We start from the raw sequence: 26,538 nt of genomic DNA on the forward strand, positions 1-26,538 counted from the left end.
ATATTTTCAACAGTAACCTAATCGAGATTAAGGTTGGTGTGAATCCTACTTGCTAGTTGAAATTAATTTAGCCTCAGACATCCTAGGCTGATAGGGGGCAAACAAACTGTCCCAGGATTCTTTCAATGACGTTCTTGTGCCATTGACAAGCTTCCAGTTTTCTCCTCAGTTGTTATGGGGAACATGTTTACTGCTTGCTCATAGTCTGAGATAAGAGCTCCTCTGAGTAACTGCAGGTGTCATAGAGCTGTGTTTGTACACAGATGAAACATTGGCTCAGCTAAGATTCCAAGCTGCGCACTCGAAATGCCAAATTCTTTAACTCTGAAAGCTACAAATGCTGAAAATAAGCTCTTTATTTTTCTAGGCTGCATTTCAGCCATTTTGCTAACATAACATGCAAGGTGAAATAATGGACCATTTTGTGTGTTCTGTTTGGGATCCATAGTTCTCTGGCATGCCCCTCATCTTCCTGATGCCAATGGCTCAGCTATTAACTAGATAATCTAGCTGAAGCATAAGGGGAATGTAGCAATCTCTTCAGGGTTATTTATATTGTGGTATTGCTGCAGCGTATGCAGAAAGTTCTGGTGTACATATGTCAGGCAATAACACTGGAGGAAATATGCGAGTTCTTTTTGAAACTAGAGAAGATAGTGAGGCAATGAATGCTGTTCGTTAAAGAGAGCAACCAAAAAGAGCTATGGGGACACGGAGTAGATGAAGCGACTGCTTGTTTAAAAACCTCATCAAAAAGTTCAAGTTATATTCACTAGGCTGATAGCAGGGCAAGAGGATATTATGATTTTTTAAAAATTTGTTCGTGTGATGTGAGCATCACTAGCTAGGCCAGCATTTATTGCCCATCCCTAATTGCTCTTGAGAAGGTGGTGTTGAGCTGCCTTCTTGAACCACTGCAGTCCATGTGGTGTAGGTACACCCACAGTGCTGTTAGGGAGAGAGTTCCAGGATTTTGACCCAGCAACAGTGAAGGAACAGCAATATATTTCCAAGTCATGATGGTGAGTGGCTTGGAGGGGAACTTCCAGGTGGTGGTGTTCCCATGTGTCTGCTGCCTGTGTCCTTCTAGATGGTAGTGGTCGTGGGTTTGGAAGGTGCTGTCTAAGGAGGCTTGGTCAGTTCCTGCAGTGCATCTTGTAGATGGTACACACTGCTGCTACTGTGCATTGGTGGTGGAGGGAGTGAATGTTTGTGGATGGGGAGTATTCCATCACACTCCTGTCTTGTGCCTTGTAGATGGTGGACAGGCTTTGGGGAGTCAGGAAGTGAGTTACTCACTGCAGATTCCTAACCTGTGATCTGATCTTGCAGCCACAGTATTCATATGGCTCGTGCAGTTCAGTTTTGGGTCAGTTAGCAACTTGAGAAAACAAGGTTTAGTTCACTAAAGCTAATAAGGTTAAGTAGACTTAAAATTGAAGTGTTAAATTATGAATGGTGAGTAGTTAGCAAGAGGTCATAAGATTAATGTTTTTACTGGAGTCTGGTGAAATTTCTTTCATTAGACTCTGGGATACAATACCTCAAGTAGTTGTTGAAGTTGGTTCAGTCATTGCTTTAAAGAGGGAGTTTGATAAACACTTGAAGCAGAAAAATAGTGAAGGGGAAGTGGGGGGCTTGTTGATAGGAGCTCGAGAGTGAAGTGAGCAATGGTGCAGACAATATTGGCAAAAATGCTCTCCTTCCGTGCTTTGATTTCCTTATGATTTATTGTTTATGACCATGTTTTCATTGATCGGTGCCTCTTTATTCTCTGTTTCGCACCTTGGTACTACTGCTTTAAAGTTACAATGTAAATGCACATTAGTGGTTAATGTTTAAATAATGCAATTCATGTTGTGACTTGGAAAAGGATCTTGTATGAGATGGTGTCTGGGCATCCACAGTTCTGGTCTTACTGGACAATGGCAGGTGCTGATTTGGGAGGCAGTGATGCCTTGGCAACTTGCTGCAGTGCATCCTGGACATAGTACATCCTGCAGCCCATATGTCAGTGGTAGATGTTTCACCTAGCTGCTGAGGTATTGATCAGGCAAACTATCCAGACCTGGATGCTGTTGAGCTTTTTGAGTGAGGTTGCAGCTGTATCCATCCAGGCAAATGGAGGGTATTCCATTGCTTCCTGACTCTTCCTGATATGTTGTGGAGAGGCTCTAGGGAATCTGGAGTTGAGCCGCTGGCAGAATACCCAGCATCTTACCTGCTCGAGCCAAGGCATTTAAGTACTCGTCTGAACTACTCCACTTTCTCTTTATTCTAAAATTAATCAATAAAAATAACCCATAAAAGCTATCTTGTATTTTTAATTGTAAAGACAGATTTTTCAAAATGTGTTTTAAAAGGATAACATTGTTTATTTATAAAAATGCAAAGATTTTATTCTCACTGCTTCTGTTAAAGTGCAAGGTATAATATTTCTAGTGATTTGACTGAATTGTTTTGGTAATGAAATTCAACACTTCAAGTGTACAAGTCTGCCTCAATGACTGGTGGATTGTTTCAAGCAGCACGTCCCTTCGGCTGTTTGCAACAGACTGTACTCAATCAGCCCGTGCTTGCAAAACTCGGAAAATGTGTCGAACATTAGATGTGATTCCATGAATGGATAGTACTTGCTGAACAATCCCGAGTATGCTAAGAATTATACTAACAACCAATTTAGGGTTCTCAGTCAGGCTTGCAATATGTCTCACTTATGTTTGTTGGAACCTACATATATTCATATGCTGGGCCCTGTGCTTTGCAAGCAGAAAGAACATGTCCAGGCATTGTGGCTTTTTCAGTTCAACAAAAATTTGGGGGACATCTGTTCCCTGGTGTGTTCCCCATGGCAACGCCTTGAGCAATCAGAGTCAAAATCACAGTGCAGAAGAGGCCCTTCGGCCCATCGAGTCTGCACTGACATGTGAGAAACACATGACCTACCTACCTAATCCCATTTACTAGCACTTGGCCCATAGCCTTGAACGTTATGACGTGCCAAGTGCTCATCCAGGTACTTTTTAAAGGATGTGAGACAACCTGCCTCCACCACCCTCCCAGGCAGTGCATTCCAGACCGTCACCACCCTCTGGGTAAAAAGGTTTTTCCTCACATCTCCCCTAAACCTCCTGCCCCTCACCTTGAACTTATTCCCCCTTGTGACTGACCCTTCAACTAAGGAGAACAGCTGCTCCCTATCCACCCTGTCCATGCCCCTCATAATCTTGTACACCTCGATCAGGTCGCCCCTCAGTCTTCTCTGCTCCAATGCAAACAACCCAAGTCTATCCAACCTCTCTTCATAACTTAAATGTTTCATCCCAGGCAGCATCTTGGTGAATCTCCTCTGCACCCCCTCCAGTGCAATCACATCCTTCCTATAATGTGGCGACCAGAACTGCACACAGTACTCCAGCTGTGGCCTCACCAAGGTTCTATACAACTCCAACATGATCTCCCTACTTTTGTAATCTATTCCTCGGTTGATAAAGGCATGTGTCCAATATGCCTTTTTCACCACCCCACTAACATGCCCCTCTGCCTTCAGAGATCTATGGACACATGCCAAGGTCCCTTTGTTCCTCAGAACTTCCTAGTGTCATGCCGTTCATTGAATACTTCCTTGTCAAATTACTCCTTCCAAAGTATATCACCTCACACTTTTCAGGGTTAAATTCCATCTGCCACTTATCTGCCCATTTGACCATCCCGTCTATATCTTCCTGTAGCCCAAGACACTCAACCTCACTGTTAGCCACCCGGCCAATCTTTGTGTTATCTGAAAACTTACTAATCCTACCCCCCACATAGTCATCTATGTCGTTTATATAAATGACGAATAATAGGGGACCCAGCACAGATCCCTGTGGTACGCCACTGGACACTGGATTCCAGTCACTAAAGCATCCTTCTGTCATCACCCTCTGCCTCCTACAACTAAGCCAATTTTGAATCCACCTTATCAAATTACCCTGTATCCCATGTGCATTTGCCTTCTTTATAAGTCTCCCATGTGGGACCTTGTCAAAGGCTTTGCTGAAATCCATATAAACTACATCAACTGCACTACCTTCATCTACACACCTGGTCACCTCCTCAAAAAAATTCAATCAAATTTGTTAGGCATGACCTGCCTCTGACAAAGCCATGCTGACTATCCCTGATCAAACCTTGCCTCTCCAAGTGGAGATAGATTCTCTCCTTCAGAACTTTCTCCAATAGTTTCCCTACCACTGACGTGAGACTCACTGGCCTGTAGTTCCCTGGCTTATCTCTACAACCTTTCTTAAATAGCAGAACCACATTAGCTGTTCTCCAGTCCTCTAGCACATCCCCTGTGGCCAGAGAGGAATTAGAAATTTGGGTCAGAGCCCCTGCGATCTCCTCCCTTGCCTCCCTCAGCAGTCTGGGACACAAATCACTTGGACCTGGAGATTTGTCCACTTTTAAGCCTGCCAACACCTCCAATACCTTGTCACTCCCTATATCAATTTGCTTAAGAACCTCACAGTCTCTCTCCCCGGGTTCGATACCTTCATCCTCATTCTCATGGGTGAAGACGGATGTGAAGTATTCATTCAACGCTCTAGCGATGTCCTCTGGCTGTACCCATAGATTGCCCCCTTGGTCCCTTATGGGCCCTACTCTTTCCCTGGTTATCCTCTTTCCATTGATATACTTATAGAATATCTTGGGATATTCCCTACTTTTACCAGCCAAAGCTTTCTCATATCCCCTCTTTGCTCTCCTAATTGCTTTCTTAAGCTCCACCCTGCACTTTCTGTACTCCACTAATGCCTCTGCTGATTTGCTTCCCTTGTACCTGCTAAAAGCCTCTCTTTTCCTTGTCATCGTAACCTGAATATCTCTGGTCATTCATGGTTCTCTGGGCATGTTACTCTTACCTATCACCCTAGAGGGAACACACACTAGAGTCGACTTGCCTTTTTTTGAGTTTAAGCAAAAGATAACTGTACCCTGGCGCATTCTCCATGGCAACGCGTTGACCAAATAAAGTCCACTTGCCAATCAATCAGCATTCTTTTTCTCATGCAGTATAAATTTTTGTTCCCTTTGAAATTTGGTATTCTTGCATCTGATGAGTGCACAACGAAAAGCTTCAACAGCATGTCTCTTTTTTCAGAAATCCAACTATGTGCTGAACAGAGCAGCCAAACTGAAATAAATATCAAATGTGAGAGGAATCCTTTCTCTCCCTCATTTTCTCCTTTTCCCCACTTTCATTTAAATGTACTGGATGCTTAACAACTGATTAACTCATGTCAGTGTTGCTGCTATTGTAACATGTTTTACACAAGGTAGATTCAAATATTTGTGGATTTCACTAAAGGGTATTGGTAAGCAAATCAGATTTTCTGTTTGTAACTGACAAGATTCTAAAACTCAGTAGCATGTTGTAAAATTTAAGAGCAAAAATGACATTTTATGTCAAACTGTTTTAGACAAGTGTTTAAGGAGGTGATTGGAAATTAGGGATGAGCTTGCTGGACCTAATAACCTTTACCTGTTCCTGATGTTTCCTGTTTTTCTTAGCTTGAATGCAAGAACTTTAAGGTTCATGAAAATTAACTGCCCCCTTGGCAGTTAATGTAGGAACAGCTAGTCTGTGAACAGTCTGACTTTCCTTTTTTCCTAACTAGACGAGAGTTATGAACATACGTACAAGCATACAAACCAGGAGCAGGAGTAGGCCATCTGGCCCTTTGAACCTGCTCCGCCAGTCAGTAAGATCACGGCTGATCTCATTGTGGCCTCAACTCCACTTTCCTCCCTACCCCCTATACCTTTGACTCTCTTGTCAATCAAGAATCTATCTAATTCAGCCTTCACCACTCTTTGGGGAAGAGAATTCCACAGACTCATGACACTCTGAGAGAAATGAGTTCCCCTTATCTCTGTCTTAAATGGGAGACCCCTTATTTTGAACTCTGTCCCGTAGTTCTAGCCTGTCCCACAATATGAAACATCCTTTCAGCATCTACCCTGTCAAGCCCACTCTGTCTAGCATTTCCTCAAAGGATAACACCCTCCTTCCAGGAATCAGTTGACTGAACCTTCTCTTAACTGCTTCTAATGCAATCATGTCTTGCCTTAACTAAGGAGACCAAAACTGTACACAGTACTTTAGATGTGGTCTCACCAATACCCTTTAAAACTGTAGCAAAATATCCCTACTTGTGTATCCCCTTGCAATGAACAACAGCATTCCGTTTGCCTTCCTAATCAGTTGCTGTACCTGCATACTGACTTGTGATTCATGTACCCAGACACCTAGATCTCTCTGTACCTCAGAGTTCTGCAATCTCTCTCCATTTAGATAATATACTTTTTTTTAATTCAGTTGTCAAGTCCTTGTTCATGAGTCACTAAAAGCTAGCATGCATTCTTTTTTATTCATTCATGGGATGTGTGTGTTGCTGGCTATGCCAGCATTTATTGCCCATCCCTGTTTGCCCTTGAGAAGGTGGTGGTGAACTGCCTTCTTGAACCGCTGCAACATTCAGTTAGGAAAGCAAATGGAATGCTGACCTTCATTGCAAGGGGATTTGAATACAGGAGTAAAGATGTTTTGCTGAAATTGTATAGAGCCTGGGTGAGACCGCACCTGGAGTATTGTGTACAATTTTGGTCTCCTTATCTAAGGAAGGATATATTTGCCATGGAGGGAGTGCAATGGAGGTTCGCCAGATAATCCCAGGGATGGTGGGATTGTTTTATGAGGAGAAATTGAGGAAACTGGGCCTGTATTCAGTCGAGTTTTGAAGAATGAGAGGTAATCGCATTGAAACTTACAAAATTCTTACAGGGCCTGACAGGGTGGCTGGTTACTCTAGAATCAGGGGGGACAGTCTCAGGATAAGGGGCAGGCCATTTAAGACTGCTATGGGGAGGAATTCTCTATTTCAGGGGTGGTGAATCATTGGAATTCTCTACCCCAGAGAGCTGTGGAAGCTCGATCATTGAGCATGTTCAAGACAGAAATCATAGATTTCTGGAGACCAGTGACATCAAGGGATATAGGGTTCACGCGGGAAAGTGGCATTGAGATAGACGACCAGCCATTATCTAACTGAATGGCAGAGCAGGCTCAATGGACTGAATGGACAACTCCTGTTCCTATGTTCACATTTTCCCACATTTTACTCTATCTGCCATAATTTTGCCCACTCATTTAACCTATCTATATCCCTTTGCAGACTCCTTATGTCTTCATAACTTATTTTCCTACCTATCTGTATCACCAGTAAATTTAGCAACCTTGAGGCACTCAATTCTTCAGTGAGACTAAATTTGTAGATTAGATCCTGTTCCCAGGTGAGGATAAGAGAATGTTCCTTTCTCACTGAGTTTCTATTTAAACTGTTGGTATACAGCGAGAAATCCTGGGGTTGTAGTTCAGGAAATGTATTTCATTTGAAAATGAACTCCTTTCTCATACTTAGCTTTTCTTTTTAATTACAGGTATTGAGCAGTTTATATTTTCTGTAAAGTTAAATAGTGAAAATGTCATTATTGATTAAATCATGGAAGAATTTAAGTAACTTGTTTCCATAAACCTTTCTCCAAAGGTCCTTTGGCACCTTGATATTTTTCGAAGGAGTTTCAGACAGTTGATCACTCACAAGTGTATGGGGGATTCCTGCATCTTCTGTGCTCTCAAGGTAGGAGCATTTTATTATGTTCTCTTTATTGTAACTGAAACTTTGTTTTGGTAATCTTAATTTAAAACTCCGAACTCTTGCTATTTGACTTGAAGAAGATGGTGTAGAACTCTTAGAATTTTAATGATGCCATCTTGGTAACATCTGACAACCATATTGCTGAACAGGTTTCTATAGACTTTAGAATAATTGAGGGTCAGCTTGCATACAAGATTTTGCAGTAGTTGGTTATCATTCTACAATTGCTCAAGAGTTTGTACAGTAAGATAATGTAGAATAAAATAATGTTTTGTAACTTAATGTTATATTTCAGTTTATATTGCCTTGAAGTTGATGGTATTGAGTATAATTTAATGGTAACCATAACTCTTCAGAGTAAATCTGTTTGAGTTAACCTGTAAATATTTGAAAGGATGGGTGGAACTCTGAAACGAACAATCATTGCGTCTTTGTCCCATATTTTTGAGGTTGCTGAAATATTTTTAAAACTTAAAATTGAAATCTCTTCCAATCAACCAAGGAATTTATTTTTCAAATCTAAAAAGGTCTTTAAAATACTTAGGTAGTTGTTTTCAGAATATGGGAAGGAGAACTGGACTGCTGCCTTAACCACTACGTGTTTGCTGTCAGATTCATTATCTATGCCCATAATTGACATGAGTATTACTATCTTCAGCAAAGTCTTCTGCAACTTATTTCCATGCATAACAAATTACTCTCAAAATCATGAAACAGTTCCATAACTTAAAAAAAAACTTGTTGCAAAAAAAGTGCAATCACTATAAATGCTGATTTGTTTTGCTTTGCTAACTAATTTAATAGAGTTGTTGTCAGGCCCACACATGTTCACCCTGGTTGCTTGCACATTGAGCTTGTGCAAAAAAAGTTTAGATTTACCATGCCATTCTATCAGTTGGTAAAGATTTTAGTTATAGGGCAAACCATTGCCAGTGATATTACTTGTATCTCAGTAAACTGCTGTTGACAATTTTCCAAGATCTTGGACTCTCTTAACTAAAACCACCTATAGAGTGCATTGAAGATCAGAACAGTAAACCCACAACCTTGGAGAAATTCTGTTTGAAAAGAAATTCTTGGGTAATGAACCAGCTATACACATGGACAAAGTGACTGAGACCTGTAATAATAAACTAGTCAGGCATCAAAGTAATGCTTCAATAAACTTTAAACTTGGAGAAACTTGAGATAAGCACTCCATGAGACCAGTCAAGCCTCACTGCCCATCAGGGGATTAATTCTTGAATCTCAAAAAAGTAATTAAGTAGCATTGGCGATTGGTACGAATTTGCCTGTTGAATTTTGTTGCATCCGGTCAAAGCTTAAGATCATAATATCCTGAAGTAATTACACATCAGTAATGCAATGAAGGCCAGAGAAGTCATTAGAGGACTGCACAATTACATGTAAACACTGCAGATTTTATTTAAGGGTTATTGCAGAGAGTTAGTGACTTACAGATACAGATGTGAGAAGGAAAGTTAACATACACAAAGCAGGCATTGCACATTTGTGCATGACATTGCACACTTGTGGTTCCTACAATCACTTGAATTTTCTCTCTAAACCACTTTGTGCCTTTATTTCTCTCTCTCTTTTAAAAATCCCAAATTCCATTTCTTCAACCAATCTCGCGGGTTCCTTTGTAACTTCTACACTTAGACCCTACATCTCTTCTTCTGAAGTGCCTCGAGACTTTTTTCTGTACCTGATGCAATCTATTAGTAGCTTGAGTTAATAGGGTATAGCTCAAAGTGCAGCAATCATTTCTGTAATTTTCAACGATAGAAAATTTTGTCATGCACATGTATTATCCTTGTTCTTTTTCATCACTCAGCGCATTTGGATCCAACAAAGACACATTTGAATATTTCCAGAATAACAAGAGACAAACTGTGGAAGATCAGAGAACATTAGGTGTCCATGAACACAAATCACTAAAAGGCAGTGTACAGGGACAAAAAGGCGAAGGGAGGGTTAGTGTTTATCTCCGAGGGTAGGACCACCAAAAGGAGAAAGTTATGCTTCAGTTCCGCGGAGACTTTTTCAGGCCTCAACTGGAGTATTGTGCTCAGTTCTGGGCACCATGGCTCAGGAAGGATACATTCCCTGGAGGAGGTACAGTGAAGGTTTACTGGAATGATACTAGAGCTTAGAAGGTAAATTGTGAGCACAGGTTGCGTAAATGTGGCTTTCATTCCCTTGAGATTAAATGATTGAGGGACACTGTAATTGAGGTTGATGAAAGGATTTGGTGGAATAGTTGTAGAGATCATATTTCTTCTGGTGTGGACAGCAAGCTCAGAACAACAAGGGGGCACAATCTTAAGATTAATGTTAGGCCACTGAGAAGTGAAATCAAGAAATGCTTTTTCTGTGGAATTCTGTCTCCCCCAAAAAGCTGTGAATTCTTGTTCAATTAAAATGTTCGAAGCAGACATCCATAGATTTTGTTAGATATAGGTTTCAAGGACCATGGATCAAAGACGTGAAATGAGGTTGAGGTACAGAAGTGTCATGATCCAACTAGATGTCGGAAACAGCTCCAGGGGCTTTTCCTATGTCCCAATGATGACCTGCTTGATGACTTAGTTGAGTAAAAATATATTTTCTTAATTATGAAATGGGTGGTTAGGGTGAATTTCTTCAGTCAGAATCTTTACTTAATACCCTGTGTGAAGTAAAACATTATCTAATAGCCGGGGGGGGATGGGGGAGGGAGTGGGAAGAGATGAAAGTAATACTTCAGAGAGTCACTTTTTTTTTTAACTGCCAAAAAATAGTTACACTCTGAATTCTCGTGCGGCATAGGCAGTATCTGCAACAATAATGAAGTCTTTTTTTTTGCATTATAAATGGCTTGCCTTTAACGATTAATGTTTTAGATGTCCCTCATCGTATTTTTCCATATTGCTGCCATTAGAGTTGTCTGCAGGAATGACTCAAGCACTTGTCTGTTATAAATGGTGTCTCGTTAATGATTTGTAGTACAAATGTGTTATATAGCGAGTAGGATCCCAGGTCTTAATTTCGAATTTGAAAGGTGACAGAAATGAATAAACTGCACTGAGGTATGGTGACCTCAGTTGGTATTGATTCGTGTGGTGTTGTGCTCCAGTTAATCCTAGATCACCAGTTATTGATGGTTTTTATAATCTGTTTATATATGGCAACAGAAATGAGTGCTTTTTTTTTTCCAAATTTGTGCGCACTGCAGTTATGTCAGCCCTTTAAGTGATTAAATAAATTTATTTTGCTGTTGATCATCTGAGATTAGTAATCCTGAGTACATTGATTCTGTCAGGAGGCCAAATTCAAGAACCTCTAACCTTAATCATTTATCTATGGCCAGATTCGAGCACAGGCGTTCCCCAATTAGAGGATGAATGTGCTGCTTGGCTCAGTGGCAGCAGTCTTGCCTGAGTCAGGCCCTTGCCAATGATGGCATGGAGAGCATTTATATTCAAGTATAGAAGGAACCACAACTGAACCTGATTCTGTCCTCATCTGACATCAACAACTTTGAAACAGGAATCAATGTAAAGCATTCATGAATGGAAACTCTGGCTATTTGAGTTGTTTTAATTCATGCCTCTATCCCAGGAATGTTGAGATCAAGCAGAGTAAATAAGGACTTGCACCTGTACTGCCCTTTCCTTAGCCTCAGACTGTTCCATAGTACTTCACAGCAAATCAAGTACTAATGAGATTTAATCGCTATTTAAAATGGCCAGGTGCAGTCACCTGTCAATGCAGAAAGATCCCACAAACAATGTATTCGGAATTGAAGAATAGCCATGTGGGCGATGTAATGGAGAGCCTCTCTATTCTTCGAACTATAATTCTGAAAGAGTTGGTGCCATTGGGAGAGCAGGGTAAAATAGGCAACATAACTTCAACTGAGCAAATGTCAGTATTGAAATTGATTCTTTGGTCAAAGCTTATTGTTCTGTGTATTAGTTCAGTGTATTTGATAAATGTTGAGTGTATGATATTGTGCATTCTAAGACAATTCATTGCTTCTTTTTGTGAGTTAATCTTGTAATGGGCGTGGCATTTGCATTAGATTGCCTGTAAGTGAATTTAAGAAATTTGAATATGCCCTGACTTTGATGTGAAGCAATGCAGATCATGCACGTCTCTTCCTATATTTTTCCAAATATTACAACTAACAAAGCGTTGAGGCTTTTCCAAAAAAGAGACAATTGACAAAAACAAACATTCAGGATGCTTGTTTTGCATTCACTAAATACTTTGGTAGCAGAGTGGTTACTTTACTGCACTAATAATCCAAAGGCCAAGATTAATGATCTAAAGACATGAGTTTGAACCCCATCACTGCAGCTGGGAAATTTTAATTCAGTTAATTAAGAAAATCTAGAATAAAAAACTAGTCTCAATTTTGATGGCTGTGAAACTGCTGGATTGTTATAAAAACCCATAATACCATAAGAAATAGGACTAGGAGTTGACCATTCGGCCTCTCGAGCCACTCCGCCATTCGACAAGATCATGGCTAATCTGATAGTGACCTCAACTCCACTTTCCAGCCTGCCCCCCAAAATCTTTGGCTCCCTTGGAGATCAAAAACCTATCTAACTCAGCCTTGAGTAGAATCAACGACCCAGCCTCCACTGTTCTTTGGGGTAGAGAACTTGAAAGATGAACGACCCTCTGAGAGAAGAAACTCCTCCTCATCTCCGCCTTAAAAGTGAGACCCTTTATTTTTTAAACTGTGTCCCGAGCTCTAGATTCCCCCACAAGGGGAAACATCCTTTCAGCATCCACCCTGTCAAGGCTCCTCAGAATCTTAGGCTTGACTAAAATCACCATTCATTCTTCTAAATTCCAATGAGCATAGACCCAACTGCTCAACATTACCTCATAATCCAACCCTTTCATCCGAGGAATCAACCTAGTGAACATTCTCTGAATTGCCTCCAGTGCAAGTATATTTCTCTTTCAGTAAAGAGACCAAAATTTACACAGGACTCTAGGTGTGGCCTCACGAACACTGGTTGTAGCAAGACTTCACTATTTTCATACTCTATCCCCCTTGCAGTGAAGGCCCAAATTCCATTTGCCTTCTTAATCACTTGCAGTACTTGCATGCTAACTTTTTGTGATTCATATACAAGGACACCCAAATCCCTCTGTACCACAGCATTCACTAGTCTCTCTCCATATAAATAATACTCTGCTTTTCTTTTCTTACTACCAAAATGGACAACCTCACATTTCTCCACATCTTATTCCATCTGTCAAATTTTTGCCCACTCACTTAACCTATCTGTATCCTTTTGCAGACTCTTTGTGTCCTCACAACTTGCTCTCCTATCTATCTGTACTATCAGCAAATTTGGCAACAGTACATTCTATTCCTTCACCCAAGTCGTTAATATACATCGTAAATAGTTGGGATGCCAGCGCTGAAGCCTGTGGCACCCCACTAGTTGTTATAGTTTGCCAACCTGAAAATGACCCTATTATCCTGACTCCATGTTTCCTGTTAGTTAGCCAATCCTCTGCCCATGCTAAAATGTCACCCCAACATCATGAGTTCTTATCCTCTGCAATAGCTTTTATGTGGCACCTTGTTGAATGCCTTTTAGAAATCCAAATATACTACATCTACTGGTTCCCCTTTATCCACCCTGCTTATTACAGCCTTAAAGAACTAATGAATTTGTCAAACATGGTTTCCTTTTCACAAAAGCATGTTGACTCTGCCTGATTGTATTATGATTTTCTCAATGCCCTGCTGCTTCCTTAATAATGGATTCCAGCATTTTCCCAATGACAGATGTTAGGATAACTGGCCAGTAGTTTCCTGCTTTCAGTCTCCCTCCTTTCTTGAATTATTACTTTACATTTGCAGTTTTCCAGTCCACTGGGACTTTTTCAGAATGTAGGAAATATTGGAAGATTACAACCAATGCATCTACTATCTGTGCAGCTACTACTTTTAAAACCCCTAGGATGCAGGCCATCAGGTCCAGGGGACTTTTCCATCTTTGGTCCCATTAGCTTTCTTAGTACTTTCCCCCTTCCCTTTTGTTCCTGGATTTTCTACTATACTTTATGCTTTTAGTATCTTCTATCATAAGGATTGATTCAAACATTTGCTCAGTGTCTCTGCTATTTCCCTGTTTTGTGTTATTAATTCCCCAGTCTCATGCTCTAAGGGACCCATCTGGCTCACTAATATCTTTTAGGGGAAGGAATCTGCTGTCCTTATCTGGTCTGGCCTATGTGTGACTTCAGGCCCACAATAAGGTTGTTGCCCTCTGAACTGACTTAGCAAGCTGTTCAGTTGTACAAAATTGTTACAAAATACTGTAGTAAGAGTAAAATCAAATGGACCACCTGGCATTGAGCTAGGCTGTAGATTTAGATGGAACAAAGGCACACACAGCCCAGTCAGCCCTGAAACGTGCTCTTCACTAACACCTGGGTGTATTGTGCCAAAATTGGGAGTACTGTCCCAGAGACAAGTCACATAACAGCCTGACAAAGCTGTACCCACAGAATCATATCCCTAAGCCAGCGTCCCAGATTCCTCTATCACATCCCTAGGTATGATCAAAGGTGGCGGCACAGTGGGAGGGAGTGGTCCTGAGAGTCCTCAACATTGATTCCAGACTTGATGATGTCTCTTGGCAATGGGTTAAACATGGGCAAGGAAATCTCCCGCTGACTTACCACTGTCCAATTTGGAGACACCACTTAGAAGAAGCACCGAGAACAGCAAGGCATAGAATGCATTCTGGGTCGGGGACTTCAGTGTCTATCACCAAGTGACTTGCTAGCATTACTATTGCTCAAGCTGGCTGAGTCCTATAGGACACATCTGCCAGACTGGAACTGCAACAGTTGGTGAGAATAACCAGTGTGAGGGAATAACCTACTTGACCTCACCTTCCCAGTCTATCTGTCACAGATGCATCTGTCCATAACAGTATTGGTAGGAATGATCACTATACAGTCCTGTGGAGACAAAATTACATCTGCACAATGTGGAAACCCTCCATTGTATTGTGATACAGTACCAGTATGTGAAATGGGATAGATTCAGAACATGTCCAGCAGCTCAAAACTGGGCATCCATGAGACCCTGTGAGCCACGAGCAGCAGCAGAATTTTTCAGCACAATCTACTCAGCAAATCACTCAGTCTCCCATCAAGTCTGGCGACCAACCCTGGTTCAATGAGGAGTGCAGGAGCAGCAGATCTAAAAATGAGATACCAACCTGGTGAAGCTACAACATGCAACTACATTGATGCTAAGGAGCAGAAGCAGCATGTTATAGACAGAGCTAAGCAATCCCACAATAACAAATCAAATCAAAACTCTGTAGCTCTGCCCCATATCATTGTTACTGGTTTTGGACAATTTAACAATTAACAGGAGGAAGTTCCGTGAGCATCCCCATCTCGATGTGTTAGGAAATAGTTTAAGTAAGTTATGTGTGTATTTGGGTGTATTAGGAATGAGGTTTGACTTGTATTTCTGTATTTGTGTGTTAAGAAAAGGAGAATTTGAGTTTTAGTTTCACTTTAAAAGATGCCTGCATTGTAATGAGATTTTGTGACTCTTGAAGGGGAGGTAAAACAAACAAGGTAGAGAAAAACTGTGTTGTTGACTAGCAGCAGGAAGCCCCACAGAGACAGAAATGTAGTCCAGTTCAGTTTGAGGGCAGTTGGTCAGTGTGTACTCAAGGTTAAAAGCTGTTGCCAGCAGAAGCAGCATAAGAGCAGGACAGATAGCAAGTCCCAAAGTAAAGTTGGAAGCCGTGGCCAGCAGAAGCAGGATAGGAGAGGGAACTGCAAAGGAAGCTGGTTTCCGCAAAGAACAGAAGAAGAAAGTCCCCCAAACCAGGGAGTGAAACCCTGGTGCCCCAAGAGGACAGCTAAGTCAAAGTATAAGGACAGATACCTAGAGAAGGTCCAGTTGAGTGAAGTTAAGAGTGAGGAGCAGAGGCTCCAAGCTTAAAGGGAGAAAGCTGCAAGATGCAGATTTAAAGCAATATAAGCTTGGGAGAAGCCAGAAGATCCAAAGGGGCAGCCGAAGGTCTGTAACTCTTCACTATGGGCATGTGAAGCAGTGGTGTTCTGTTGGCATGGCTGAGTCAGTGAGTGAGTGCATGGAAGAAAGCTTGAATGCATGTGGTGTTCTAGGGGAGAGGAACATCGGAACGAGAGTTAGAAACCCTGGAGATGGACCCTTGTGAAAGGCGTCTGGGAGAAAGCATTGTTCCGGAGAAGATTCCAGAGCGAGTTCTTTGGGAGTGGAGGTTGGAACCCCTCATGTGAAAGACTGAGTTCATTGAGGCTGGTAAGCTCACAGTGTGACAAGTGTCTGGGGGAGTTGATGAGAAATCCATAGCATCTGTTTGGAATGGCATCTGTCACTTGGTTTCAGAGTGTGGTGTGTCTGACTGCAGGTTGCTTATTTGTTTACATGGACTGTGTACTTACTGTGAATGTTCTAGTATAAGATAGCTTTTGTAACTTGTGTTATTCTTACAAATCTGTATATATCTATAAAGGTATAGTTGTGGGTGAAGGAGTAATGTAATATAGTTCATCTTTTCCTGTTTAATAAATGTTTTATTCTTTTGTTAAATGTTCATCAGCTGACTCCTGTGACTCTGTTCAGTAGCCACACTCCACGTATCTAAACAAAAAATAAAAATTAGGATCTATCAAGCTGGGTTCCACCCTGAGATCTGGCATGTCAAGTAGCAACATCAGCTGGGATCATAACAGATGGTAGACACCAGCTACGTGAGTGCAGAAGACAAGGCTGAAGCATTTGCAACCATCTTCAGCCACAAATGCAGATTGCAGGATCCATCTTGGCCTCCTCCTGAGGCCCCCTGCATCACAGAAGTGTCTCCAACCAATTCGATTCACTCCATGTGATAACAAGGAAAAGGCGAGCTCAATGGATGCAACAAATGCAATGGGCCCCCTACAAAATCCCAGCTGTAGTGCTGAAGGCTTGTGCTCAAAATTTAGACACATCCCCAGCCGAGCTGTTTGGTACAGCTGCAACATTCGTATCTACCTGAAAAAGTGGAAAACTATTCAGGTTTATCGTGTAAATTCCTGCAGATTAATAGATGGTCAACTGGATGCTGTGTCCATATTGGTGAATTCTAGTGAGGCAGTGCAATGTTATAAAAGCAAAATACTGTGGATGCTGAAAATCTGAAATAAAAACATAAAATGCTGGAAAAACTCAGCAGGTTTGATGGCACCTATGGAGAGAGAAACAGAATTAACATTTTGAGTCCATATGACTCTTCCTCAGAACTGGGTTAGGGTTACACTCTGAAGAAGTCATATGGACTTGAAATGTTAACACTGTTTCTCTCTGCACAGATCTGTCAGACCTGCTGAGTTTTTCCAGCATTTTCTGTCTTCATTTTAGTGCAATGTTATACCCTTTAACTGCATTTTATATATTGTTTAATTTAGCTGGTGTCAATCTGAGAGTCCGGTTCACAGAATTACAGATTTGTTACAGCACAGAAGGAGGCCATCTGCCCCATTGTGTTGGCACTGACTCTCTGAATGAGCAGCTCCATTAGTGCCATTATCATGCCTGTTTCCCTTAACCCTGCACATTTTTCCTTTTCAGATAACAGTCTAGTTCCCTTTTGACTGCTTTGATTGAATTTTTTCCAATTTCAAATTCAGTTGTAACATTAGACATGGTTGTGTTCGGGTAAGAGCAATTTTGCACTGGGCTTCCCATTGACTGTTGTTAGCAAATCCACAAGTGTATTACATTGTTGACCATCTGTTGTAAGACCATTGTGTTCGGAACTGGCCCCATTAAATCCATAATAAAAGCACCTGTAAATGTGTGATCTGGCATTCATGGACCTAGTTACCAAAATCTTAATGGCTGGCATTTGAGTTAGTGATGTTATGTAGATAATTTATACTAGATTATCATACAGCTTAGTACCAACTTAGGTTCTTAGATATAGTTACAGAGCTATCATTGAGACATCAGCTCAGTTAAACCAAATATCTCTCGGATGCTAATTAGTCTCCACTTTCATTAAAAATATGCTGTTGGTTTTTAAAGTGATTTTCATGCAGGTTTTTAAGAAGTTATCAGAGCTGTCATCAAAAATTTCGGAAATTAACATCAGGTCAATTGGGATCTGTAAACTCTGACATTTTGGTTATGTAGTTTATCAGAATGTTTTTCATGATGGGTCTTAATTGACTCGTGCTTCTGACATTTACTGTTTTAAATCCATATTTCCATTGTTTTCTCTGCATTTTATGACAAATGGTAGTAGACTGCCCTAGTTGATGGCCACTTGTTTTGCAAATTCAGCTTTTTTTGCTCACCAGTTAAATCTCCGAGACCAATATGCAACATTTCCCCTCCAGTTTATCTTCTCCTGTATTTACTATCACTGCTGACCTGGCAGATTAAACAAAGTGAGAAAAACACTGACCTTGGTACAATGAAATTCTGAGGCAAAAATTACTGGATACTGATGGAAGGATTAGCAGGAATGAACCAAGGCAAGATTTAAGAGGTAGGTTTTGAGGAGATATGGTTAAATAAGTAGTAAAGAGAGGGAAGGTACAAAGGATGTTAGAACTTTAAAAGGAGGGAGAACATGTACAGCAACTTAAGGCTGAAGGACATTGCAGAGGTAGAGGTGGAGATCCTAGGAGAAATCTTTGGAGGAGGATAGCGTTTTGATATGGGAGCATTGGAGTAAGAAAACCAGTGCGTGTTGGTGAGAGTCAGGGTAATGAGGGAGTGTGACTTCATACTGCTGTTGGAGACTCTGCACATCTGAAAAAGGGGTTGCTCCCAGGCCCTGTCTCTGGAGGTTGCACCACATCAAAACAACAAAAACTGAATTAGACCCTCAGTGGAGAGGATTGTGTGCTGGACGACAGCAACCTGAGGAGTGCCACTATGTTAGTGAAGAAGTCTTTGGAGAGATCTAAATCATGAAACATGCCCATGAAATTTTTATGTTGATTCTGTAGAACCCAGTCAACAATTAAATGAGACTGTCATTACAGAGTTAGGATCTGCCATCAATACCGCTGATGTGGTTGGTTGCACAGTGTTACAGTCTTAATGGAAATTTGTTCTTTACGTGAGTTCATCATTCCTGCCATTTTAAAAATGCATTATCCAGTAGGAACTGTTTTTCAAAAATTCAAACCCAGTTTAAGTTTGTGCCCGTTACATGTACTCAGAATTAATTGGGCACATAGCACTGTGTGCCATTTAATCCTTTCACTGAGTTTGTTGTGAACAGCAGTACTTGTGTTGTTTTTGTATTTGAAGAAATTTCAAAATGCATCTCAAGCTTGTACTAAAGCTATGAAATATTTTTTATGCAATGTATTTGACTAAGCTAACCTGAATGTATAAAAACTCCACTTTAAGTTGCCATTAATTTAGAGGAGCTTCAATTGGTTATAAACAAACATTGATGAACTGATGCATGAAGTGACATGAAGGTGGGGAGGTAATATAGCCAACTTTTTCCTTAGCTATTGCCAAGTTTGTGCTACCAGGAAGTTATTTGCAGATGACTGCGTGGTTTACGTATCAGGGAAAGCTCAAGATCATATCAATTCACTGCAAGATGATGCTTTGGAATTGCAAAAATAGCAGGACCAATGGGAGATGGCATTAAATACAAAAAATGCTACGTCATGTGCATCACCAACAAAAAGGATCCACTGACAGCTTTATGTTCTGTAATCAAATTCTCCAACAGGTAGATACACAATCATACCTGGGAGTTCATCTTAAAAACATTCAACAGATTACATCCAAAGCAAACAGGGTTCTTGGATTTATGAGGAGGGATCTTTGGTGTTGCAGCAAAAATATCAGAGTTATAGCTTAACAAACATTTGTTTGTCCAATCCTGTAGTATGCAGTATAAAAGCAAAATACTGCAGATGCTGTAGATCTGAAATAAAAACAGAAAGTGCTGGAAAAACTCCGCAGGTCTGACAGCATCTGAAGAGTCATATTGGACTCAAAACGTTAACTATGTTTCTCTCTCTAATGATGCTGCTGAACCTGCTGAGTTTTTCCAGCACTTCCTGTTTTTATTCCTGGAGTATCAAGTTGTATGCGGGTTCTTTATTTGGCGAGAGATATAAATAAGATTGAAGTGATCCAAAGTTGTGCAGCATGATTCTGCACGAATCAGTATGGGAAATGCACCAGTGTCACATCCCTGACCCAAGATTTGGAATGGGAATCACTACAGCAAAGGAGGGGCACAAATAGACTGACCATGTTCTATAAAATATGGACCGGACTGGTGGGAATTGACGGAAACAAATACCTGGTGCCCTCTGGCAATGAGAAAACACAAACGAGCCATCCACACAAGCTACAAAGACCATTTGTTTCCAAGTCAGAGTATCTCGATCTTTCTTCCCAAGGACATTCCCACAATGGAACAAGCTGCCAAAGGAAATACAGTGCCATCACTTGAAATCTTCAAGACCCATCTTTAGATTATTTCCATTTATAAGTTCTCATTATCAGGGCTACTTTCTCAGCGATTCATGCCTGGTTTAGATAGCGCTACCAATGTAAATGTTGGCAAAATTTGGATATTAGTCTATGATGGCAACATATTTAAAGCAGAAGCAGTAGTGGCAAAACTGTTGTTTCATAACTATACAGGACTTGATTTCCTAAAAAAACTGACTATTTATGTGGAAATGTTACCAAACCTTGTTCTGTTGACTGCTGAACCAGAATGTGGAAATTCAAGACAAAACAAACTTAACACTTTTTCACCTTCTTTGAAAACATATCCAAAGTGGCTTGGCACGCCAGACAATTATTTCAATCCAGTTGCTGGCATGCAGATCTTGCTGTTAATCTCCTGTGTTGGGGACCAGCTACGTGTAATAAGCAGTGTACTGCTGTTTCTTGTAACTCGCATCCCAGGGTGAATAGCTGGACATACAAGTTCATATGCAAAATTTTTCTCACCAGCATCTGAATGCTGGCTAAATTCTGTAAAAGCAGATTTTTTTTTAAACTTTCAAGTTGCAAATTACCGTACAGGAGGCGAGAAGCCTCAATGGATAAGGTTGCCTCTCTGAAGTGGGCCTGCATTGCTTGCTTTAGTGCACTTCATGATCAAATGACATGATTTGTGCCTGTTGACCACTTTAATGCAGCTGCATTTGTGAATTCAGAGGCATATGGTTAATTTATACTGTGTGTGAGAGACTGTTTTTATTCTTTCATGGGATGCGGCTGTTGCTGGCTAGGCCAGCATTTATTGCCCATCCTTAATTGCCTTTATAGGTATAGTTCCAAGTCAGGATGGTGTGTGGCTTGGAAGGGAATTTGCAGTTGGTGGTGTTCCCTTGCATCTGCTGCCCTTGTCCTTCTAGGTGGTAGAGGTCACAAGTTTGGAAGGTGCTCTTAAAGGAGCCCTGGTGAGTTGCTGCACTGCATCTTGTAGATTTAAACACTGGCCACTGTATGTCGGTGGTGGAGGGAGTTGAATGTTGAAGATGGATGGAGTTCCAATCAAGTGGGCTGCTTTGTCCATGTATATGTGTAAACATACATTATAATTTTGTTAGTTTATAAATACAACTATTTAGAAATTTGTACAACCCTTATCATTTTAATTTTTAATTTCAGTATGTAATCTTTGTGGCCTCTTGTTTGACACTTTGTGGACAATTGTAAGGTTTTTTTTTACTGAACTGTTCCTGTTCACAAAAGTTGCTGAATTACTTCAAGTAGCAAATAGGAAATGTTATTTAGCCTTTTTCTACATGTACTTTGCTTTGACAAATTTTCAGCTTTCTGTACCTATCATCTTATGCTGTTCCATTTGCCCTTTACTGGCTCCAACAAGTTTTGGGTGCAGTCAAGTCCAATTACCTTTATAAGTCGTAAAACTGTGCAGAGCTCTGGGCTTAATGCTTTGAAGTTAAATTAACTGTTGAGTTATCATTTTCAATTTAAATTTTTGTGGAGAATACAATCAAGGTGACTGCCCTGCAGCCAATGTGTCAGCCTCAAGCTGTATGAATTGCAATTCTGCAGAACTATAAATTATATTCATTGGCTGAGATTATCCCAACTGATTGTAGTGGATTTCTTCTACTTGTCACACATGCCAATCTTATAGGAATAGAACCTGAAATTTCGACTGGTTTAATGGAAATTTTCACGTTCATGCCAACTTGTTTGATTAAGAGATGAAGGATTGTTACCGTGAATAGAATAAGCTTTGTGTTTCTTACTAATGATTCTGCTGATGTTGACAGAAAATACTTGGATATAAGATGCAGCATGGACAAGGTAACCACTCCACAAAGAATTCCACCCAGAAAAATTCATGACTGTCTACAAAGTCAAGGTCACCCTTACAAACCTTCAATCCACCAACGTTTTCATGTTCATCTCAGCTGTTGCCCATAAATAAATTACCAGTACATTCATTTCAGCTGTTGCTTCGCTTATCCAACAGTGTTATACTTAAGTGGAGATTCTCCCTCCGACTTGAATCTTGGCTTCTGGTTACCAATTTGAAATCTGGCCTCCCTGTATCTATCCTGCTGGACTGTTTCAGATTTTTAAATTGACATTAGACGCTTGGACTAAATTTTGAAGGGCAAGTTGCCATTTAAACATCAGCGCTGTTAGAGTGCAGCAGAGCAAAGTGAAGTAACGCCTGATAGGAATGGACCAGTATAATTATGGTGCTGCTGCTGGGTTCAAGGTATGGATATAAGTGTAAATTACTGCTGTGGTTCCCCTGCCTTCACTCACTTTTAATTCTAAACTGAGACACAGATATATTCTCATGTACAATCAAAAGCGGGGAAGTTTTGCAACAGCTGTACAGGGCGTTAGTGTGAGCACATGTGGAGTACTTGGTAAGATCAGGCTGATCTGACTGTGGCCTCAACTCTACTTTCCTGTCCGCCCCCTATACCCTTTGACTCCTTTGTCAATCAAGAATCTATCTTCCTCAGCCTTAAGAATATTCAATGACCCTGCCCCCACAGAATAACAACCTTCAGGGATTTTTTTCAATATCTCCGTCTTAAATGAGTGACCCCTCATTTTTTAAGCTGTGCCCCCTAGTTTTGGTTTCCTCACTTAAGAAAGGATATAATCGCATGAGAAGCAGTGCAGAGAAGATTCACTCAATTAATTCCTGTGATAAAGGTGTTGTCTTATGAGGAAAGGTTGGGCCTGTATCCATTGGACTTCAAAAGAATGAGAGGTGATCTTGAAACATAAGATCCTGACGAAACTTGACAGTGGATGCTGAAAGGATATTTTCCCTTGTGGGAGAGACTAGAACTAGGGGGCACAGTTTAAAAATAAGGTGTCTCCCATTTAATACGGAGATAAAAAAAAGTTCTCCTGAGGATTGCTATTCTGTGGAATTCTCTTCCCCCAGAGAACAGTGGCTGCAGGGTCATTGAATATGTTTAAGGCTGAGGTAGATAGATTCTTGATTGACAAGGGAGTCAAAGGGTATAGGGGGTGGACAGAAAAGTAGAATTGAGACCACAATCAGATCAGCCATGATCTTACCAAATGGTGGAGCAAGCTCAAGAGGCTGAATGGCCTACTCCTGTTTCTACTTCATATGTTCATAAAGCACAAATACTTTATGGCTACATTAGCACCGGATTACTGGCTGTTCCCTTGATGCTATTTGTTTTTCTTGAAGCTGATTCCTATATTTGTCACTGTTGCTGGTGACTCGCAAAGATTGTGATTTTTTTTTCCCAATAGCTAATGTGTGGTGTGTACGGAAAGACTGAAATCGTCCTCACTCCCCCTTCCCCCAGTAAAGAGAAGATATCACCTTGATACCCTTCTGAGTATTGACTTGTTTGAAGAAAGAATTTACATTTAGGTACTAACTTGCAGATCTTCAAATCACTCACAGTTAATCATTTATTTTCGAGGTGCAATCATTGTTTTTCAGGAAAATGTACCAGGCGTGGGGTTTTTTTTGCATTAGCCTTAACAGGCAGACTGGATCTCGGTTTAACATTTCATCTGAAATACGGGATCTCTGCTATGCGCTCAGTACCGCACTGGGGTATCAATCTTGAATCCACAACTTAGTAACTGAGAGGAGTGTGCCAACAGTTGAGCAAAACTGGCACTTCAGGCTGGGTGATTTAATTATCAACTGCATAAGTGATTAGAAAAGCACAGTTAATATCTTAAAAATATTGCTTGTATCTTCAAGCTAGTCTTGTCTTAACTGACAGCTTAAATCCGGCTTATAACCTGTTAATTTTACGTCATAAGCTTTAGAAAACAATTTTGGGCGGTTCTCTGCTCAACTAATTGACCTAATGTTCAGATAAGCAGAGCAGAATTAGGAGGTCACTATCCAAAGGATCTCAGCATAGCAGCGGTTAGAGCATTATAACTAGTCTTGAGAGAAGTAGACCTGAGTGCCTGTCCTGAACCGGACTCCACTAACCATTCCTAGAAGAGTGATTAAAAGGAACCCGGGAGGATATAATACCTCTGGCGGTTATAATTGCTTTGGTAAGGTACCAGAGGATGCCTGACAGCTGGAGAACATAATCCAGCAAGGAATCAACCCCTTAAGAGTGAAGGGGAGAGGGAAATTTGACGAGAGATTATGAAACAAATTTTTTTTAATAAGTGAGCTACTTTCAGAATTTTATCTTGAGTCAGTTGTAGCAAGATTACAGAATTATTGAAATACTAAAACTCTGTGCAATTATTATACAGCATATGTAAGCTGTAAACTGCTGGGAATATATTGATGTTTATTTCACACATTATCTGTTGCATTGCATGCTAAAATATGTTTGATTTTCACATGTATTGATCATCAGAAACATATGTATGTATGACAAATGTTAGAAAAGTGAATATGTACTTTTAGATTTCTTTTTTTAATTATTCGTTCATGGGTGTCGCTGGCTAGGTCAGCATTTATTACCCATCCCGAATTGCCCTTGAGGAGGTGGTGGTGAGCTGCCTTCTTGAACTGCTGCAGTCCATGTGCTGTAGGTACACCCACACAGTCCAGAATTTTGACTCAGCGACAGTAAAGGAATGGTGATATAGTTTCAAGTCAAGATAGTGTGTGGCTTGATAGGAACTTGCAGGTGGTAATGTTCCCATGCAGCTGTTGCCTTTACCCTTCTAGGTGGTAGTAGTCGCGGGTTTGGAAGGAGCTCTTGAAGGAGCCTTGTTGAGTTGCTGCAGTGCATCTTGTTGATGGTACACACTGTGAACTGGTGGTGGAGGGAATGAATGTTGAAGGTGGTGGATGGGGTGCCAATCAAGTGGACTGCTTTGTCCTGGATGGTGTTGAGATTCTTGTGTGTTGTTGGATCTGTACTCATCCAGGCAAGTAGAGGGTATTCCATCACACTCCTGATTTGTGCCTTGTAGATAGTTGACGGGCTTTGGGGAGTCAGGAGGTGAGTTACTTGCTGAAAAATTCCCAGCCTCTGACCTGCTCTTTTTGCCACAGTATTTATATGGTTGGCCCAGTTCAGTTTCTGGTCAATGGTAACTGCCAGGATGTTAATAGTGGGAGATTCAGCAATGGTAATGCCATTGAATGTCATGGGGTGATGGTTAGATTCTCTCTTGTTGGAGATGGTCATTGCCTGGCACTTGTGTGGCACGAATGTTACTTGCCCTTGTCAGCCCAAGCCTGGACATTGTCCAGGTCTTGCTGCATTTGGACATGGACAGCTTCAGCATCAAGAGTGGCGAATGGTACTGAACATTGTGTGATCATGGATGATCATCAGCAAACATCCCCACTTCTGACCTTATGTTGGAGGGCAAATCATTGATGAAAAGGTGAAGATGGTTGGACCAAGAACAGTACATTGAGGAACTCCTGCAGTGATGTCCTGGGACTGAGATGACTGACCTCAACCACAACCACCTTTCTTTGTGCTAGGTATGACTCCAACCAGAGGAGAGTTTTCCCCCTGATTCCCATTGACTCCAGTTTTGCTCCATGATCCCACACTCAGTCAAATGCTGCCTTGATGTCAAGGGCAGTCACTCTCACAGTCAGAAGCTCTATAATGTGCTTTTTCTGAGGCTAATGCATTGGTTGCAGTAAACCCAAATCCTCGTCAATCACGCATTGTTACATGATGTAATTATGCAGAAGTCCAGTTTTAATCACTTGACCATGTGTGTACATTCCGATTATTGTGCTCAATTCAAATTGTCTAATGGAGTGTTTGAATATCATTTCAGTGTCATGCTTTCCTTAGTTTAAAGATACCTAGAATCGAACAAAGAAAAGAAAAAAAATATTCTTTGGCTCTCGCTCTCCCCTTCCCCAAAATAGGCATGAAAAGATTAACTGACAAAACCGTGGGATTAAAATGGTTAAATTTATTGCTGTACATTGTGAACTCAGGCACAGTAATAATGACTATATGAACTATATTGTTCACCCAACCTCCCCTTGACAGCACCCTGCCTCGCAGCACCAGTTGATTTCCCCACCCTTGTAGTTAGTGTTTATAAAGAGTTCTCATTCTTGCTCTATTTAGTCATGGTTAAGATTTTCACTGAAATATCAGGAAAAGGGACAAGCTTTGTCTTTCAATTAGAGGATGTTTATGAAAGGTGTTGGGGAGATCTGTATTTAGCAAGCTCTGTATTCTCCATTTCTCAGAAGTGCACAAGCCCAAAAATAGCTCTTGTGCTGTTGGTAGATTTCAGTACTGTAGATTGAGCTGTTTACCCAAGGCACAGGGCCATTTATTTCCAAGACGTAAGTTATTG

General features: G+C 40.9%; 1 protein-coding gene across 9 annotated transcripts in view; it reads left to right on the forward strand.

Moving 5' to 3' along the window:
- usp54a (ubiquitin specific peptidase 54a) overlaps nt 1–26,538 on the forward strand; it is a 136,648-nt gene that overhangs the window by 45,366 nt on the left and 64,744 nt on the right. For all 9 annotated transcript variants that reach the window (XM_078530888.1, XM_078530889.1, XM_078530887.1 and 6 more), the window contains exon 3: nt 7,593–7,685. In XM_078530888.1, the coding sequence (XP_078387014.1) occupies nt 7,593–7,685 (93 nt within the window). The remainder of the gene's footprint in view (nt 1–7,592; nt 7,686–26,538) is intronic.

Source organism: Cetorhinus maximus, chromosome 27, assembly GCF_964194155.1.
Source record: "Cetorhinus maximus chromosome 27, sCetMax3.hap1.1, whole genome shotgun sequence".
Lineage (NCBI taxonomy): Eukaryota > Metazoa > Chordata > Chondrichthyes > Lamniformes > Cetorhinidae > Cetorhinus > Cetorhinus maximus.